The 22,615-nt window shown below is 28.2% G+C and overlaps 1 protein-coding gene across 1 annotated transcript in view; it reads left to right on the forward strand.

The window, feature by feature from the left end:
• The first annotated feature begins 4,484 nt into the window (after positions 1-4,484).
• Positions 4,485-22,615, forward strand: part of LOC114125896 (dopamine D2-like receptor) — a 251,374-nt gene continuing 233,243 nt past the window's right edge. Inside the window, exon 1 of the mRNA XM_050199398.1 lies at positions 4,485-5,384. Within this exon, the coding sequence (XP_050055355.1) occupies positions 5,046-5,384 (339 nt within the window). The 5' untranslated portion in view covers positions 4,485-5,045. The remainder of the gene's footprint in view (positions 5,385-22,615) is intronic.

A 22,615-nucleotide genomic window follows, 5' to 3' on the forward strand; every position in this document is an offset into this window, starting at 1 on the left:
TACGTTATTATGATGTTCATTTTATAATATTATAATAATACGTATTATAAAAAGCTTGTCTGTTTAATGATTTATATATTATGTATAAATAACTTACGTGGTGCAGATAGTGTTTAACAAATTACAGAATCACATTTAAACTGCACAGGATCGCTTGGTAAAAACTATCAGATTCAAACCTATTCTTTTTTTAAATCTCTGTGATTTATAATCAATGTAAAATTGTGTACATGCCTATATATGCGTTTTACATACAAGATCTATGCTTAAGTTATTACATAGATAGAATGTGCAGAAACACTTAAATAGGAGTCTTTAACCCGCGATCCGCTTCGTCTTTATATTAGTTCCGTAAATGATACATTTTAAGCATAGCATGTAATGTAATTTTTTTTAACACGTTTTAATTGTTTGATGCGCATGTTTTAAATACGAATGTAGTGCTTGAGGTTTTTTAATAACAAGTGTTAGCTCTTAATTTAAGAAGGCCAAGACATCCCAACCATGTTGTTGTTTCCTAGTTCGAATTCGAAACGCCGTATGATACGGTTCATATCAAATGGGCATTTAGTCTAGATCTTCATTAAACCATTTGTTAAAAAGCAGTTAATTAAAGAGCACGACTAAAGTCTACAGTTTAAACTATTCTAACTAGAGGACCAGACTGATCACGGATTATTTCAAATGGCTTAGTTGTAACTTGTAAGTGCCAATATCAGATTCGTTTATTTATAAGCTAGACAATTCCGATAACGGCCACGGAATAAATAAAGATCGAATGCAATATTGTAATATTTTTGCAATATATTATTATGATTTGTTTGATAACTTTTATTATTCAACAAACGGTCACACTAGATGTTTACTAAACTTGTCGTCGTCGGTGGGGGGGGGGAATGACCATTTTGATAGTTATTTTAAAGCCCGTATAAACCACAAATAGTTCGTACCAAATTCTGTGGGACTGTGTAATATTATTACTGCAGAAATAAATTTATTAAACACTACTTAGTTTTGTTTTTACAATTATAAATGTGTGCAATGCGTGTTGTAAATATAACTAAGGAGTATAAATATATTATATTGGTAATATATTACTATCATGATACTATCATGTTGTTAAATCAACTTTATATAGATTAAAAACTGTTTACTTAAATTATAAGATTTTTTTTCTCTTACACGTTTTAGGACTAAAGAAATAGAACAATAATTAATTTTTACCATGTTATACAAAAATACTTAAAAAAAACAACCGAAAGTAGTAAGTACAATATAGTCACGATTTTCACACCCCATAAATTAATTTTATCATAGCGTAAACGATAGCGTTTTGGAATTTTATACTATTATACCCGTATAAAATAAAAACCAATTAAATGACTCAATGAAAACATTTATTTATTATAACTTATTATTATTATTATAACTTAAATTATTATAACGCATATTAAACATTAAATAAACGATCCAATATGAAATCCTTCTAAACATGGCATTGACATATACTAAATTCGCAATAAAGTCATCACATTATTCAGTAATAGCAACCGAAAAAGCATGTATGCAAGAAGAACTCGGAGTTGAAGGTGATAGTTCAGCCGCTGTAAAGATAACAACCGAAGAAGCGTATGTGCAGGAAGGGCTGAAAGTTGAAAGTGATTGTTTAGTTTTACAGCGGCTGAACTATTACGTTTAACTTTGAGTTTTTCTTGCATACATGCTTTTTCGGTTGTTATTACTGAATAATGTGGCGATTTTGTTGCAAATTCATTATACGTCAATGCTATGTTTGGTGAAAATTGGGTCTTTCTAATGGAGCTCGGTTTTTTGATAGTGAATTCGTGCTGCAATAATGTGATATTCGGACACGAGCTGTACTTTTTGAAGAGTTGTGTTAAAACTATTAACTGCTACGGCTTGAGACATATTCTATTTATTATATACTGATGAAATGTATATGGCAGAACGTTCAAAATAGTAATGACGAAATATTTGTCTAGCAAAGATGAATAAATAATATTTTAACACCGAAAATCATTTCCTTTACTACAATATTTCTATTGTTTATATGGCAAAAATAAATGTATATGTACCTAAATAAGAAGAACAATATGATTAAAAACTATGTGTGTCAGAGTTTGTATCTGACGCTCAATATTGATGTGTTAACATCTTTTACGCCTTATTTTGGTCGGTTCAGATTTTTGGGATTAATAATTTTTTTCAACAAAATGTATAACTATAAGCTGGTGTATTACATGTAATACGTTTCGGTTTTTGATGCTGGTCGTGGTGATGCGGCGACGTTTTAAAATCATCGCATTTTTTATGTCTCATATGGTTTGCTTAATGTAGGCATTTTAGATGATTCTTAAACTTATCACCAACAGTTTAGTTTTAAATGTAAGGCGATGTTATAATAGTATATACCAATAAATTGTGGTAGATGTAAGTGTTGACGACTGTTCATCCAAATGTCTTAATAGAAATTCGTTATTATAAGTATTGGCACATAGTAGAGTCGGACGGTGACTTTAGTTCCTAATTATTACCTATTTTGTTATTTAATATTTTTATTTTCATTAATCCTTATTCATTGGCTTAGTGTCGTACAGCCAATACATAGTTGTTGAGGGTTATTTTTGTGATACTGAAGACTATAAGTTACATTAGCGCCGATATCACGAGTTGAAATTACTTTAGTCAGTTAAATTTGTTAATATTTTCTATATCAGCTCTTATTATTTCGTGTCATGATGATTTAGTATGTAGTCATCCCATCAATTTGCCCTTGATCCTGAAAAACTGTGATGGGTCTATAATAGGTGTCTATATATAATACACAATAACTAGGTATATTATGTTATGTTTCACTATGTAGTAGGTATATAAGCACTTATATACTGTCCAGTAATCGTGTGTTGTATTCATAACTTCTATTATACTGTACAAAGTATACGTCATGTCGTCATTCAGTATGAAAATCTGCGGCTGCACGTTACATATTGTGATGGTCGGCGGTCGCGACGCGTGACGTGCTCGTATACGCGTATTATTGTATTATATTTTTTCTTCTACCCCGACCGTCAGCATAATAATATTAATAATATTATGTGGAAAATATTACAGACTCCTCTGGTACTCGGGACATCGAATAGAATACGATTTCAGTGTGCGACGGGCTGGAATAATACGTTCTGCTGTCCGGTTTTCCATACGACACAAGTATTACAGAATTATCTACTATATTATATTATAATAATATAATATTCGTACATATTTTTGCGTATATTATGTTGATAGACTTTTCATTTAGTTTTTTAGAATGACAGTATATGGCTAATTTAAATTCGTATGTATATAAGTATAGTTTTACCATGTCGGCGATATGAACGATTTGAGTTGACAATTTGTAATTTTTTAAATTATTACCATACGGAAGTTTACGGTATGAGAAGGATAACTGAAGATGCTTAGTTAAATGTAACAGAGCTGCTGATCGGTTTGTCGGTACAACGCGGTTTATCGTCTATAGCACTGAGGCGGCTCTTGACGAATTGACGCGTTTGTATTTCAAACATCATCACGTTTCGAGCATATTATATTAAATGACCGTTTTGCTTGTGCGGCACGTGTTCACACGGTATTTAACCTTTTTCTTTGAGTCCGGTCACCGAAACCGGTTAGTGTTTACCGCGGTCGTCGTGGATTATAAACTACGGTGGCTAAACAGTATAAAGCAGTGCGCTATACGGTCCTCTCTCTCTCCCGAGAGTCAAACCGAGAAACGGGTTAATTTATGGCATTTTGGTCACTAAAAGGTAGGCAGCGACGTAATATATTACTGAAAGGTGCGCATAATAATAATAATATTATACAACAATGTTGTAAAGTCCGCTGGAGATTAGGTCATCGGCTGCAGCTGCTTGATGTAGTTTCTCGACGTGCAGCTTACCGCCGCCGGCGCACGTCGGACGGACGTCAATCGTTACACGGTCGCGGCGACGTTAATAATAACAACGGACGACAACGACGACGACAACGACCAACAACAACGACGACAACAACAACGACGACAACAACAACAACTACGACAACAACAACAACAACAACAACGACGACGACGACGACGACAACGTCGACAACGATTCGAGTGCGACGCCGCGGCCACCGACGGCGGCAACGTTTAATAGGACGGACCGGCCGGCACGGACAGGACGGGCGGCGGTAGAACTTAAACGTACGGCGATAATATCCGGCGGCGATGAATACCGTCGGTGTGTGCACGGCCGGAAAGTTGATAATTAACGACGGGTCGGCGGCGGCGAGCGGCGTTGTACCGCCGCCGCCGCCGCCGCCGCCGCCGCGACAACGGGACGGGCGAAACGCCGAGCGGGCGAACGAAAGCGCGCGCGCGCTACCCTCCGCCGCCGCCGTCGGCGTAAAAGCGGTGGCGTCCGTTCTCGCGGGCGACACGACGGCCATCAGTCGACGGTACGCGCGCGTTGTGTGCGGAAAAGCGGACGATTTCGCGCGTCGCCACCCACACGTCGTGATAATAATATAATATTATCGTCGTCGACGTAGTCGTCTCGTTCTATACGTTATATAATAATAATAATAATAATAAATAATAATATTATCGTCTTCGTCGTCGTCGTTCGGTACAGTGCTGTTCCGGTGTCGTCGGTGTAGGTGCAGGGGGGTGTTTACGGGTTTCCGCCGGGTCGTTGGTCGCGATCTCCTCTCGCCGATCGCCGCCGTCGTCTCCCGGTCCGGGCGCGCGCCGCCACCTACCCGGACGATGACCGCCGCGCGTCCGACGCACGCCGACCGTCTTCGTCCGGCGGCGTATCCGCGGCCGTCCGCGCCGGCGGCCACGTGACGCGGTTGTATTGCTGCTGCTGCTGCTGCTGCGGCGGCGGCGGAGGCTCTCGCTGCCGGCGGCCACGAACGCTACGACCACGGGCGAGCTGCTCGCTTACCGGGCGGCGACCGCGGCCGCGGCGGCGGTGGCCCAGCGAGCGGCCGCGGCGGCGGCGATGTACGGCAACGGCACCGGCACCGATTTTGGCGGCAATTACACGGACGAGTACTACGGCGGCGACAACTGTTCCGCGTACCCCGCGTCGCCGTCGTCCGTGTTCAACAACCTGACCGGTTGCTACGACGAGCCCGCCGGCGTAGCGATCGTCAAGAACTATTGGGCGCTCGGGCTGGTCGTGTTCCCAATACTCACGCTGTTCGGCAACATGTTGGTCATAATCAGCGTGTGCCGGGAACGGGCCCTGCAGTCCGTCACCAATTACTTTATCGTCAGCCTGGCGCTGGCCGACCTGCTCGTGGCCCTCGTGGTCATGCCGTTCGCCGTCTACGTGCTGGTGAGTGACACGATGACCGCGAACGCTGTTGCGCGCGCGCTACTCGAAAACCATAATAATAATATTATCGCAGCGGTGCGATAGAACTATTATAATATCGTAGGTCCGAATTCCGTTTCGAGTGCCAAGACGACGTCGTCGTCACGGCGCCGCCGAAGAGAGTCGACGATTTTACGTCAGAGGGAAAAGGGTGCGATCCGTTTTTTTTTTTTTTTAAGGAACGTAAAATAATGAACACAAATCGTGTAAAACAAAAAAAAAAAATAAACGAAAAATTGGTTAGTCGAAGAGTATAATGACGACTTACGGGCGGCGCTAGTGATGTTTGTTTAATAAATTAATACGATATCGTTATAATGCCAACAACAAGTGTAATAATGTCAACTGTCAAGTTCTGTAGTAGCATACGTCGTACAATATCATTAGATTTGAATTATTTTTCGACGGTCGAATTATAGACGTCGCCGGACAAGTGGGCACGAGGCTCTTGAGGTCTCAATATGAAATAAAAAACATTGTCTATATTGCTATTTTTATTTTCGTTTAATTTCCTCGAAGCACATTTTTGTGCCGTATCGTATACATTTCTCATTAAACTAATAATAATATAATATAAAATCCCGTGTAGAAAATTAAGGACAACTACTACATTGGCCAAAATAAATTATTATTACTATATTATTATTAAATGTTATATTTTTTAAATATAAATTTTTTTTTAATATTTTCTATTTCGTATTAGGCTTTGAGGTTTTTCTTTTACACGCAATGTTTAATTAGTTATAATTACAATATTATAGATTAATATAAATTAGAGGCTTCTAAAATAATCACAAGTCTTGTGGCCCAAAAGTCCCCCGTACCCCTCTCTAATCTAGTCTAGCCGTTTGGGTACCTATTCGAAACTTAGGTATTCTCCTATCACATGTAGTTCTATATAATATATGATCTAATATAGAATTATCGCGGTGATAACATCTATTTTCTCCATTTCGGAGTGTAAACGGTTTTGAAAAATTCTGAGCAATCGTGCGGAAAACGTCTTCGAGGCGAACGCGGATAAGAGTGTAAATGGAAAATGCTCTATTTAGATCAAGAGACTGAAAATAAACGGAATATTTCGAAAAAATCTGTAAAACTGTCTACCAAGACATCGTAGGAGCTATTATTTTTATTTTTTTTTTTAAGAAGTGAATCGAAATTGAAATCTAATTTGTGCTATAGGTTTATCCTTTCTTGTAAATATATTATTTTATCTTAGGGGGCTCAATTATTTTAATATAGGGATTGTTTTTCTTCGGTATTTTTTCGTCGACATATAATCGGAGTTAAATTACAATTTATATCATTCTTTGGTTTTAAATAACTGTTAATAAAGCACAGATTTGTATTTTACTTTTACTTTTAGTTGTATAAATCTTGTTTTGATTTTAAATAGAAACATATAAAAAGCAATAATATTTTATTACGGTTTGGACATTTTGATAAATTTCAATTGGAAATACTATAAAATAAAACTGATACCAAAACCAATAAAATAAACAAGGTTTCAATTCCTGATTTAGACGTAAATTTGTGTAGAAAGTTGCTAGGGACGAGTGAGTGTCGATTGATATGCTTGCAATTTTCGACGAAGTATTTATACTTGACTATCAAGTTCTGCCATCGAACCTCTGCGTTAGGTTACGATCCGAGGCATATACCCTTTGTAGAAATAGCACAAGTAGCGGACGTTGAAATGGTTTTGGTTTCCTGACCAAGAAAGAATAATAGGAGGGGGTGATCTTTTCATTTTTACGACTGATGGGCTGCACTTTCGGCAACTATATAATATTACTATACTATTACATGATACGCAGCGCACCGTAGTATTAGTATAAAAATGTAGACAGTCGTGATATTTTGTGAGAGCGTGGTAGTGGTGGTGGAGAATATCATTTACGATCGGGGGTGGTGTAATAATAAATATACACACAAAATAACGACAGTTGAAAACGGTATTGAAATAAAAATTTGCGATTAGCAGTTTCGCATCGGGTCGTTAAACGCGTCAACCAGCAGGAAAGGCCTGCCTCGTCTGGAATATAATCGAGAGGAAATCGTATTTACTATGTTATTATGCGCGAGGTTGACAGACCCACGGCCACAATTTCTTTTGTATTATGACGTTTGTCTTATCATGTTTCCTTCAGAAATAAAAGTGTCGTATCTTCTAACATCATTACCACTACCACTACCACCACCACCACCAACCATCCTTCCATTTTATCTCATTTATTTAAAAATACGCCGTGAAAATACTTAATGGTTATTTCACCACTCGTCGACAACTCTTCCCCCTCCGTTGTGGTGAAAATTTCCCCGTTATAATCTCGTACGCAGAAAAGTTATAATATTTTGAATCCTCAGCGAATGAAATCTTATTGTATGCTATTTTACAGTTTTTTGAATGGGTATTATAAGTTTCTCAGAAAATCATTTTTATATTTTGTGATTAATTCATAATTAGGTTATATTCAAATATGTACTTTTGCATAGGTAGTTTACTGATTAATTTATACAATGTAATATAGGTACTAATTATTTCAAAAACTATTGACATTTTTAAACATTTTATTTTTATATAATTTATAGTCTTTCAAAAACTACATTTTTTAACTATTTTTTATCGTTATATATTTTTCAAACAAAAATATGCATTTTTAATTCTTTATTCCAGAGCAGAATATTTTTTGAAGTACTTTGATGTAAAGAAATTTAATTTTGAACGAGTAGTTTATGAATTATAAATATTTAAAATTTAGATGAGTGGATAGTTGAGTGGTACAGAGGTACCAAAGGCAAGTGGTCAGTGGGGCCAAGAGGGCTATAGTCACTCCTATTGAACGTGTTTATTTAATTATTTTAGTCTATACTATAATATCATATTACTTAATAAATTTAAGTACTTTAACACAATTTTTTTTGTAAATAAGTTATAGCTTTATCTATTAAAAACATGATGTTACAAAAGTTTTAATGAAAGAAATGTGTAACAAATGGGTAATTTGCTTTTAGTGAAACTTAATCACTGCATACAAAGTCCTTGGCTACGCCACTGGGGGTACCTACGTCGAAAAATGTTAGTACCCTATTTTGCTCATTGAAACTTCAACTACTTAATATATATATATAACTAATAAACTACTTGTTTAAAATTATTATACATCCAAATATTTTGAATAATATTTTGCTTCAGAGTATAAAATTTAAAAATGAATTTTGTTATTCAAAAGAGTAAAAAACTTAAAAAATTATAATAAGACAATTATAAAAAGTATAATATTTTTTCAAAAATGTATTTTGTAACGATTTAAAAAAGTTATATATTAGATATATTTTCAAAAACTCTAGTTTTACCAGAAACAATGAGTTTTTTGCGTTAACTAAATCGTATGTAATTATTACACCTTGTTCGTATCTTAGTATTTATAAATTATCAAAAATATATTTAACTATTTACAAATAGTTTAATAAATATTATATATACGTATATATATTTATGAACTGTTGATAAATTATCTTTCGTGTTGTGGGGTTATTCGGTTTGGTGCTTGGGTGACGCACACTGGGATACACCAAAGAATTGCGCAATATTCTTTGATGTTCATCAGAATACTTATAGTCCTACAGCGTTTGGATTGGCTGTTTCTAATATAGAACATGTGATGATAAAAGATGGCTTTATGAATTTTTTCGAAATAGTCGATACTTTAAAGAATTTTTATATTCTGCATAAATATTTTTTATATAATATTTTGATAAAATGTTGAAAATAATTTGGCTCTTAAGGTGTTATTAATACTGGGAATTCGATGATTTTTTAAATTTTTGTTTCATATATAGTATATAATTTTTATTTAAATGGAGATAAATATTTATTGTGTTTGGTTGAAAAGAATGATAATTAAAAAGGTTCTTCATAAGTGGATCTTATAGCAACCAAAAATCTCAAAAATGTATAAGAATAGTGTTTAAAAAAAAAAAAAAAAAAACATTTTATTTTAAAATGTTGATTTTATTAGATATTTAAACAGCAATTTAGTTACCTATTTTGTTGTTTTATTCAACAAAAAAAAAAATATATATTTGTGGGATTTGAAACATTCCCTCACTATTTATTGTTTACTTATTTACTTTCAAAATGCAATTTTCAAAATATTTAGATCAATTTTATATTCTTAAAATCATGAATCTATTAGTTTTTTATTTTTATTTTTAATTAAATTAAACTTTCAATTTTAAGTTTCAGCTATATACGCATTATGTATATTTATATAGATAAAGATGCCCTGTAGATTATTGTATAAATTGTAAAATGGGGTGCAAAACTACTCTATACGTGGTATGCTGAATTTGAAATTAGACCTTTTCCTTAGATTTTAGATTCAACTAATTCTACCTGGTAACATACATTTTGGTGGGATTATTATCAAAGAGATGTTTGTATACCATGTGCTTGGGTTATTCTACGTTATACTATACATTATACGTTATTTGTCTGCTCAAACTACAAGTCTTCACCGTGACCAAACTACAGATACCGTATGAGTGATATGCTGTCATGCACAATTTGTTTTTGGTTAGACAAATTATTATGTTAGAATTAAATCGGACTGAATATTAATAGATAAATGATAATTTCATATTATTCATTAAGATTAAGAGAAATGTTTTATTTTATAAAATTAGTATTTAATTTTAAAATATTATAATTAAATGCAAATAATTTAACCAAAACGCAAAGATTTAGGAAACGATTTTTTTTGTGTTGCACATGCAATTTCGTAATTTGGAAGTTTCATTGTACTTTATATTAGTATATGTTTATTTTTTATACGTAGTGTTTTTAATATACCCATAATATTGATATAGATAAATACGAATAAAACAATTTATACTAAAGTAACTAAAAAACATAGTTTAATATTTAATAATAATAAAGTTAATAATATAATAAATATTAACGTACGATTCCATTTTTTGAATTTTGAGTTTTGAATTGTACTAACATTGAAAATTATATACATTGTAAGAATGATAATTTTAGCTTAAAATGGTTGTTGTGAAAAATATTTCTTTCCAGTTTATAGTGTATTTATTTATAATCTGGAATGTACAAAAATAACTGCAGAATTAGTTTTTTTTATTACATCTATAGTGATTTTCATACGACCAATTAATATCGAACATTTAGATATATTTACAGCTTATTCAAGGATATATAAATAAAAACAACCGTTGAATTCATTAATGTAAAGCAATGTTATGTAATATATTACATAAATATTTACTCGTTAAGTGACCTGAAACGTATATGCACCGTTTATCCGTTATAGTAATTATAGTAACTATGTTCAACAACTCAACAATTAATTTTATTTTGTTAGAAAGAGATTATATTATTTTGTTAATGGCTGTATCGATTCTGTTTTAACTTACACTAGATAACATGTATTTCTGTTTGACAATGTTCTAATTTTATTTATTTTATTAAACAAAAATTTGTTATAAGGCACATGAGAAACATCCGATGAACTACAGATTGTTGGCTTTCAAAAAAATTCTATTCTTATCAATTATCTTTTTTACGTTTAAATTCAACTTCTAATATACAAAATAACGACTTCTAAAACAATTTTAATCAATTATATCAGTGTTATTTGTCCAATTCATTTACATTTGTAAATTCATCTGTAAATGCCTTGCAATATTTTTCAGTTCTTAAATTGTCAAATGTTTTTATATTTTATCAAAAATATCTAAATAAAACTAAACAAATCATGTTTCAAGTATATTGCTGGTTCTAATATATCAACGATTAATTGTGCAAAAATATACCATGATTATAATGTATTAAATGTGAAGGTAATCGTGTGTTTATGTTAATACAATGTTTGATTAAAATCTTTTACTCTTTAATGCGAGAAATGCGTGTATAATAAGTGACACTAAAAATATAATTACACATATTATTAGGTAAGCCATTAAGGATTTATTTCTAGTTACTTTGGATAACAACTCAATATAACTTGTATAAACGAATTCATTTTAAATATTACAGTTATAGACATTCTAATACAAAATATTATAGTATATAATATGTTGAACCTAATTACTTTGAAGTTTTGGAATCATTTATTTATTTATTTATTAATATATTGCTAATCATAATATACTTCAGATCAGAAAATATTAAAACAATAATGTTAAAAATGGTTAAGCTATCCATAAAATGATTATATTTATTCGTTGTTTTTGATTTGAACAGAATATGAAATAAATGTAATGGTTATACCGCAAATAATTTAAACTTTATTCCAAAGTAAAAATTAATCGCGAACTTATCGATTCCAATAAGTTTTTCAAGCATACATTTTGTTTATAAAATTAAGTTAAATGTTTTTCTAAATACGTATGTTTTTTTAGATTATTAGAATAGCCGTTTTTAAGAGTGATGATGTAGATACATAAAAATGATAAATACCTATTTGCTTATTTGCTTGTAAATTATAGTATTCTACACTATAATACCTATTCTATATTATACATATTACATATATTCGTTTAATAGTATAAAACATATTATGTGAAATTCACGGAATGGCATTCGCCCTTTTTGAGTTTGTCGTTATTGGACAACGGACTATAGACATGGGTTATCGTAGTTATAGTAAACGTATATAGAAAAAAACAATTTTAGACGTTTTCTCGTTGAATATTCATTTATATATATAAAGTATATAGTATATACTATATATACAGACTGTATAGTATTATATGACGTGGGCGCCGTATGTATATATTGTTGCATTGGGAGAATTTCCACAGTGAATATGAAGTTACACTGCAGCTAAAAAAATATATACAAAAATAAAAATGTATATATTTCTCGGCGGAGAATGGTTATCGAGGACCACCCGCTCGAATTCGGATTTTCCGGGACTGTAATTTTTCTCCAGACCGTCCCATTACACACGCGTTATGTATACAAAATGCATTTTTATACATTGTACTTTCATGTGTATGCTCGCATAAAACTGAAGTGTTGATATCAGTTCGCGCTTCGAAAATTGTTCATCGCGAAAAGAAACAAATTCAAACATAACGCGTAGAAACCTCGTCCCCTCGACGTAAAACGTTTAACGTAACAATCCACAGCATCTATTCAGAAACAATCCCTAAAGGGTTTTTTTTTATTTGATCTACAAAAAATAAAATGTAGCATACATAATATACTGTTTTTATTCAATACTATAATATAACTATTGCGTATTGTCTATTTTATTATCTTATCTGCAACAATGATGATTTATTAATTTAACCTCGTATTATTTAATTTTCGTTGCTTATTTATGCATCGAGTTGTTCTGGTCTTTATCAGTCAAATAAATAATAAATACTTGTGAATGATAATTTTAAAATTGAATTAAATAAATTAAAATTTAGAAGTCAGTCTACTTTATCGTAAGTTTTAAATGTAATATCTCGTTACTGAGTGGTCACTGTGATGGATCTATAACATTTGAATTTAATGATAAATCATATCACATGGAAAATCGTTTTGGAACAGAGTATTGGTTTCTATTTTTATGGATGTTATTTATTATTTATAAATAAATTAAGTATTTTTATTTATTTATTTTTATTTTAGTAGTAAGTGTGTTGATAAACTAATTTTTGTCAAAAACTTCACATAATATATTATATTAGGTACTAATTATTTTAATTTAATATCATAAATTATTGCTATTAACTTATAAATCGTTATTGCGTAGGTACCCACTAATGGCACGAAATAGTTTCGTGGTATAATCACATTGCTCACAGATAACAGTAATAAAATACAAGACTGAGAATAATTTCAAGTCTCTAAGAATATAATTTTTCAAATTTTATTAAAATAACTAAAATATTTAAAGGAAAAATAGTCATGATTTTTGTTTAAATCTTCGATTTTTCAAAATTATAACTTACAATGTTTCAAACATTTATAATTGTGATTGTTATGTTTAATTTATACATTTTTGAATACAATTATTATGCATAATAAGTAAATTATAAAAATAAAATAATGATATTGGTGAAGGAAGTTTAACATATTACAAAGTGTTTTTTAAAGTATAACAATTTTTATAGTGAGCGTACATAGAGTTGGTCTTAGTATGTGGAATAATGATGTTTGACGTATATGACGTGAAAAAGAACGATGTTGGAGTGTTGGAATAGTATCCAACTCGAAGTTATCAGAGTAGATAATGTATTGCTACGATGAAAAAAAATATGTGGCCTGGTGTAGGTTAGGTTGCTGGGTTATTTATTGGACTTGATGTTCATACCTGATGTCACAGAAGACCATTTTTATTGTAGGAAATTGAGGAGGAATTAGTGCACTAAAAAAATAAAAGTATACACTATAGATAATATATAGTTAAAATTCGGTGATGATAGTCTCGATCTAGGTCAGCGTGTTTTAGGAAATGTTCTCTAAGATATTTTGATACTGGGGTGGAGGAACCATGATGTTAAACCCGGGATAATATTACGGTTGTAATGTTAATAATAAAATAAATCAAATGGTATATTTTCGATTACGTTTCTAGAAATATTTAATGCGATACTGTTTGTTAAGATAAATAGTTATTGGTTAATGTTAAATTATTTTTGTTTTTATTTCAAAAGAACTATAAAACGTTTACTTAGCCATATGTTTTTTGTAAGCAATTGTTAGAAAATTTACTGAAAAGATTTTTCTACATTTTTACCCAACTAATGCTTTCTGAAACATTTTCTCCCTTTTCCATTCTTCACGTTTTAATACGTTGTAAAAGAACTATACATCGGCTACTGTACTGAAATTCAACACAAATAAATCGCAGAGATACAAAATCGCGCTAAAATAATAATTGTTCTGCGTTCTACTTCTTTCTTGTTTGTATTATTTCCGATTTTTTTTACTTATGTTTTTGTAAGACTTATATGGTTATATGAATGGATATTGGATATATTGTACTGTTTTTAAATTAATTTTATAATTAAACTAAAATTGCATTTGCAATATTTTATAAGTATAAAAAAAAGAATAACAAACAAAAAACACTCTTAGTAATTTGCAATTTGAATATGATTAATTATATTTTATATTTATTGTTATATTATTATATTAAAGTTATGTAAACATTCAAATCAAATAATTTATGTTTATTAATGACCATGTTTTATGACTATCATGTTTTCAAATTATATACTTCATAATATGCATATAAATATAATTTAAATACCTACCAATCTCTATACTTAAATATGAATAATCATTTTTTTTTAAGTATGACATTTATTAATGTTTAATATACAGGTACTAAATAAATACTTAAACTCAATTTTGAGTTTTGAAAATCTAATGATAAGTAAAATTTAAGTGAACTATTTAAAAAAGTTGTTTGAATTATTCTTTACTGTGGAATGATTTATGAAATTTAAGTCGTTCTTTTTAGAATTGGGAACTTGTTTAAGTTAATACTTTATTGTGGGTTCAGCGATAAACATATACGTTTGAATAGAACTTTTTGTATAAATTATGAGTTTAAACCATTTTAGCTTTAAGCTAATTTTGTTTCATTGATTGTTTTAGTAATATTATTTAATTTAATCTTAGAGTCTTTAATTTTTTAGAATATTAGTGAAGTTTTGTTAATAAAATATATATAAAATGTATGTATAAAAACTAATTTAATTTGAACTTATCAAAAGTTTAAAAATTATTTCAATATTTATTATGTTATATTATCAACTTAATAATTAAAGTGTATTATATAATTTGATACAGGAGAAAAATATAAATTATTATCTAAAATGGAAATAAAATGATGTAACTTGGTTAATAATTAATATATATACATTTTTAAATTGATTAAAAAAAAATTATATATATATATATATACATATAATACGTAAGTTTCAAGTATATTTATTTATAATTGAAATAATAATTTTTTGACCACCCATAATAAAAGTAATATACAACTTTTTAACAATTAATATTTATTATTGAACTTTTCATTTATAATCCTAGAATATAAAATTATTTTAAAATTTTAATATAATAATTAATCGTTTGGATGTAAGAATAATTTTTTAATACGTTGTAATTAGATAGTTAAGCGGTAAATGAGTCATAAAATATATTTTACTTATGCTAAATTCTGATAGAATGCTTTTTTTCTTAAAATTTAATATTTAATCTAGAAAACTATTTTTCAAAAATTAATTTTTATTGATACCTAAAAAATATAAGGGAGTTAATATGTACTGAAATTAACTACTTTATATTATTTAATAATTTAGTTTACTTTGATAACAAATAAAAAAATACTGGTCTTCACTGATAAAAATGATGTAGAACCCAAGTATATGAAGAAGAGTGAAGCTACGACCATTAAAAAATATAAGCACTAAACATATTATACAAGAATATAACATTTTTTTTTACCTATAGACAAATACTGATTCAAATTGATTCTTTATTTCACAGATTAATAAATTGTTTTGTGTTAGATGAATATTATTATTATATAAATATTTATGTTAATATTGATACTGCAAATGATTGTATTTAGAGTTCAAGCAAATTTTTATTATTTTAATTTAGGAGTTTTTATAAGTACATAGCAAATTTATTAAATATAATTTAATGCTGTGTTAGATTTCAATTTTATAACTATAACAATTAATTTTATTATAAATAGATAAATGATACTTAAAGTTACTATTTTAAAATTCTGTTATGATAAAAATATTTTATGATTTACATGTTTAATTACTTCTAATTTATAAATAATTAAATATTACGTAATATTTTATGAATATTATGTACTATTTAAATGTGTTTGTAGCTTAAAAAAATTGTAAGTAAATTTTTTTTTATCTTCTATTTAAGCGTTTCAATACTTAAAAAAAAATCTATGCATTATATTAATGATTTAAACACAGTATTATCAAAAGATTCAAATAGGTTCAGTGCCAAAAACTACATTTATAGTTATTTTTTATTCTGGTGAAATAAATATCATGTTTACTCGTAACTTTTAGAATGGGTTATAATATATCAAAAACCATTTGACAATTCAAAAGCATTTATATGTGGGTTTTGTTGGGCACGAAATCATTTACACTTAGTGAGTAAATTTCATTTAACGTAGATCGAAGTAAATTAAAGTATGCTTTGATTGTAACGACTTGCGATAAATAGTAGCTACAGTATTTTCGATCCATAGTTAAAATTGTAAATGCTCTTTTATAATATAATATAAACTACATAATTATCTTAGCTTAAAAACATACTGAACTTTCAAACTATTTTATTTTTATTATCTTTAAAATTACGTGTTTATCAGTTTATTTATGTATATTGTACAAAAATATTATGTTGACACCTTTAATAATAGCTGGAATATATCAATTATTTTTAACCCTTTAGTTGTACCTTATAATATCACATGCTAAAATACATCTGCATTATACAATATTGTATTTTTAATTTAACTAACTATACATTTTCCATGACCGTTATAAAATTTTCAAATATTAGTATGCAACGTGTGTCCATCTATTTAAATATATAATATTATACTTTATCATCAATATTACAATAATTATGAAATAAATAATACTTCCAAGATATTTGCACCGTTCTTATAATATAATATATTCATGTATATTGCATAAATTAATTGGAAATTTAAACAGTCGCCTCCTTTCAATAGGAGACAATTTCCATTTATAATGCTGTCAAAAATAAATGTTGGCTACCTATATTTTCACGCCCGTTCTTAATTAGCCCATTTTAAACTCATACCCTCTGCTCTTCATTGTGACGTTCTGTCTGTATTCTCGAAAAGTCGTTACCGGTTAATTTTCATTGAATCTGGGTGTCCTTGTTTTTTCATCAGTTTTGCAACTGACCTTAGTTGAATATTAACAAACAGTCCATCGTGTAAAAAACTAAAAAAATGCATCAAATATTTTATTACCTACTATCGCATAATTAGATGTTTCAGGGAAAAATATATTAAAAACTATTGTCTTACAAAATTTTTAATGTGCACCTATGTTGAAACATTAGAATTAAGCATAAATAATTCATAATATTTATGATGTATGCGTAAGTAATATGGGCATGTACTGTATACGTACTTAACATTTATACCATTATAACCGTGAAAGAGTTTTTTTTTTGAAAAGCCCAAGAAACTATTATTAAAGTGCGAAAGTATTTAAACGAATTCTGTGTATATGTAGTATGTAGTTAGTAATACTGAGGTTAAAAAATATATACATATAATAATGCATATTATAATATACACCTTATACTTGTTAACGTGAACCAGTCAATATTTTTAAGCATATTCGTAAATAATTTAAAAACTGTTTTCTTGCTATGATTGACAGTAAAAAACAGGATGAATAATCATAAATATAACTATAATAACCACTCGGTATGATTTTTTTAATTTTGTTTCTAGAATATATATATACGTATATTTATTTTATTTCCCTTTATTGGGATGGATTTAAATGGTTTTTTTTTTATAGGGATACATGGCTTAAATCCTTCCAATATCACATATACGTATACTATTATGGTATTCTTATCTAGTGGGAAAGATTGTTTTTCGATTGCGTGAATGAACCAATAAAATTTTGTTAGATAATGGAAGTAGTTCTAGTTGATCGCTTTGTTATACATTGGGTTAAAATGATACTATCTCTATGACTTAGGTTTTTTTTTTTTAAATTAAGAAAAATATACTCTCGAGATACTGTTTTTTTGGAAATTCTTATATTTATAAAAATTATTTTGTTTTTTTCTTTGTGTATTTAATTATGTTTTTATTTTTTATTAGTTATTAGTTATGGAATGTTTAAATACATAATATTTGACAATATGAGATGTTAATTTTTTAATAAAAATTTGTATTGATTGCTACTTGACAATAACATGAATGTTGTGTAGACAACCAGTATTTACATATAAATTTAAATATTTACTTACTATCACGAAGTTTTTTAAAATAACAATTTGTTTGTCGAATTACCTTAAAACCTAATTTATTTTCTTCCATAGAACGTTTGGTGTCTCGTTTACTTATTATATTTTATTTAAATATTAAACTGATTAAAATTATGATTTTGTTAATCAGATCATCAAATCATTAAGATATTATTTAAAAAAGTAATCACATGGTTATTAACTAATAAGTACTATAGTACATTAAAATTTATAATATGATTAGAAATTTGATAGCATAATATTATCATACTTACTGATCAAATTTCATAGATTTTATTGGTGCAGATGTATTTAACATTTTATATGTTTAAAATAAACTTTTTCAAAAAACAATGTTTAAAAAAAATTTAAAAAACTCGCTTTTGCATATATATTATTATTATGAAAATAATGACTAGGTACGAGTTATTGAACAGTACGTTTTGTAATGGAAGTGTTAAAGACGTATAAAAAACACATATTTCTAAAATCAATACGTTCATCACTTCTCTCAGAATCTAAAATGTGACTAAAGACAAAAACAACACACATTAATGGAAGCCAATATCTATCATAAAACATAATCTGTTTACATTTATATCTTCTAATATAGGATGGCTCTTCAATATTTTAGAAAGAAATCGGCGTAAGTTGGTGCACTTTTGCCGGCAAATATTCGGTGAAGGGTGAAAAATCTATACAAACGACTACGGAGATCAGCAGGGTCATTTGAACCACATTAGTAGACGTCCGAATCAAAATACGATTTCCTGGATACCGACTACAATGCTATAATAGAAAACATTGAGCAGCTGAACCACAAAAAATATATATGCATGATATATGGATGATATATCCTAGGCTGAAGCATGTTATTTAAATTGACGATTTTCTTAATATTCGATGGGCTGACCGTTTTTGTATGTTTTGCTGTTCAAATGGAAAAAGGGCGTTGATGAAATTCAATAATCATTGAGTTCTCATAAAACATAATATAAGTTAATAGTTTTATTTAAAATAAGTTATTTTTATTTTACTACTTAATTGCACATTGTTATGTTTAATTTGATTTTTAATTTTTGATTAGTTTTTTAATTTATTCAAAGCAATTATAGAAATAAATTTTTCTCCTAAAACTTATCTAGTTATGTGAAGAAACTTAAATAAAATAAATATTTTAATTTTTAAGCGATTGACGTATTATTTATATATTATATATATGTATAAAGTACTTAAATATTAATAATAACATTGTGTAGTTGTAATAATGTTACGAATAATATTTATCTACTTGATAATCAAATAAAAAATTGTAAATTTGTAATTATATTCCGGTAACTATCGATAAGATGGACATAAATAGAGTAGATATATGATACGTAAACTTATGTTTGAAAACTTAAAAATAGGATAGGTTAGATAAATAATTATTTTATTATGCTGGTTGAGTAAATTAAATTAATCCTTTTCAACATTTAAGTTAACTAGAAATACAATTAATTTAGAATTAACGTTTTTATTAATTGTATCTATATTACTCAACTTGAAATAAATTACACAATAACAATTTTCTTACAAATTTTAAGATGTTTTGTTAAATATTTTGATTGACATTCAAATTTAAAAATAAATAAAACAAATTAAGCTTGTTATGACTATAAGTGTTAAAGTTTTAAAACATTAGTATTTATAAAGGAAGGGTTTTTTTGTTTTTATCTCTTATCTTTGCGTTAATCCATCAAATCATGGCAACGTTTACCAATTTAAAAATTATCCATAAATAAAAGAAAAGTTTGTTAAACTTTTTTTTTCATTGATGTTAATTTGTATTAAAAATATAATTATTCTAAAGAAGTATTAAATCAAATAACGTTTTGTTTTTTTTTATATTTATTAAAGGTATGAATAGTGAAATAAAAAATAACTTTTAGTAACTCATTACAACTGGCAGTAAAATAATAATCCCGCCAGGATACAAAAACCAGGTAAATAGTGTATACCTTATATACCTTCTCTTAGGATAATAGTATATTCTGAAGCAGAGTTGCGTTCACAATTGTGATTGTAAGACTAGGTGTCTAACCATTTTTAATTAACAAAAAAAAAAAAAAAACAATATTAATAATAATTCCCATTTATAAAATAATATATATTTGTTTTTATGAATAAATTTGTTTCAAGTTTTAGTATCTGAAACTATGAATTAAATAAAAATAAATTTAAAAAAAAGATAGTCATGTGAGTACCGCTCTGCTATACATTAAGTGTCAAGTCTGTCACTATTATGGATGTTAAATTTGAATTCAATGATATATTAAAGTTACGAAAAACGATTCTGAGTGGAGATGTCTGTTAGCATAATATTCACTAAGTAAATTTCGTGATACATTTTATAGCTATTAAAGTTATTTATTTCACTATTAGTATAAAAGTAAGTTGATATATTTTTTTCCGAAAAATATTGTATGTATTATAGTAGGTACTATAATATAAATTATTTTAAACCATATAATATCAACTTTTATAGTTTAAAATGTAATAAAATCTTTCTGTAAATACCACAAAATATTAAGGATAGATTTGTAGTATAAATAAATAATAATACATTAAAAGAAATCTAAAAGATCAGTTCAGTATGAACTATTTATGAAAAATATTGCATTTAATGTTCAAAACTTGGATTTTAGAATAAAAGTTTTTATGAATTTCTAACTTCAACATAGTCTGCAATTTTTCGTGGTTTTGAGGAATTTCAACAAAGCTGATAAAAATATGTAAAATCAAATTTGTGGTTGAAAATTGTTGATAAATTTTGTTAAAACTGTAAGTTTAAATTTGAAATGCTATTATAAAAAGATGTTGTGTCAATAAATTTTTAAGGTTCCTTATGAGGAACTTTGTATTAAATTGTTAAGCATTTCTACCCAACGAATAGTATTGATAAATTTATGTATAAAAAAAAAAAAATAAATAAAAAATTTCTCATACTTATAAATAGCTTAAAAGTTATCGACATATTTTAAAAACGTTATTATTAATAATAAATACTAATATAAACATTTGGTTGTCATTTCATGTATCCACGTGAATTCGTTAGGTCTAATAAAATAAATCTACGGTCATTCGTTCTCGAGTTACAAAAAAAAAAAAAAACAAAATCCACTTTGTCATGAATTGGTTTTACGTAAAATTCTCGTTTTTCCTCATTTTTTTTTAATTTCAACCACTTCAAAGTACAAACAAGATCCAATTTCATATCAGAAACCACCATCATTTTTGAAAATCAAAATATTTTATGATTACTTATTGTGTACATAAAAAAATATACTCAATCAATGTATTCATCGTACCGACGAGAACCTAAAACAATTATAATATAATATAATATATTATAGGTACAAATTAAAATCATTATATAGTATTATATTAGCTATTGTAGCATTTAGTATAATATATATGATATAAAACATAAAATTAAAAGTAATACAAACCTACATTATAGTAAAATATAATACATAAGTTAAATAACGATTTCTGTAAAATATATCATCCTATTCCTAATTGAAATATTTTATTTTATTTTGTTAACAAAAAATATTGAATGTAATAAAAAAAAATCTTAAATATAGAAATAAGTTTTCCTTGTTATTATTTTTATATAAATAATAAAAAAAAAAACTAAATAATTGTTTTAGTGTCTGCTTTACTAAAGTTTAGAGGAAAAAAAATAATTACTAATTAGAATTTAAATTGAAAAAATATAAAACAATCGTTTCAACGACTTTTTTTTATAAAAGTATAACAGATTAAAAAATGAACCATTTTGGAATAATTGTTATTGTATTTTGTTTTTTAAATTAAATTAGTAAATCTGTTTTAATAAAATATTTTTCAAGGAATTTTTTTCTTTGTCTTTTACATTGATTTTAAATTTATGTATTCAGTGTATAGCAATTATAATATGGCTTTTACAATATTATAATTTAACAACTATTTTAATAATTTAAATGATAATACAATAACTGCAATAATTGCAATAAATCATTTAACACGTTTTGTTGCCTTTATTTTGAAGAATTAAATAGTGTTTTTTTGTGAAATGTTAAATGTTATTTCGTAAGCATTAAGAAGTTAATTATAAAAC

Source organism: Aphis gossypii, chromosome 2, assembly GCF_020184175.1.
Source record: "Aphis gossypii isolate Hap1 chromosome 2, ASM2018417v2, whole genome shotgun sequence".
NCBI classification, from domain to species: domain Eukaryota; kingdom Metazoa; phylum Arthropoda; class Insecta; order Hemiptera; family Aphididae; genus Aphis; species Aphis gossypii.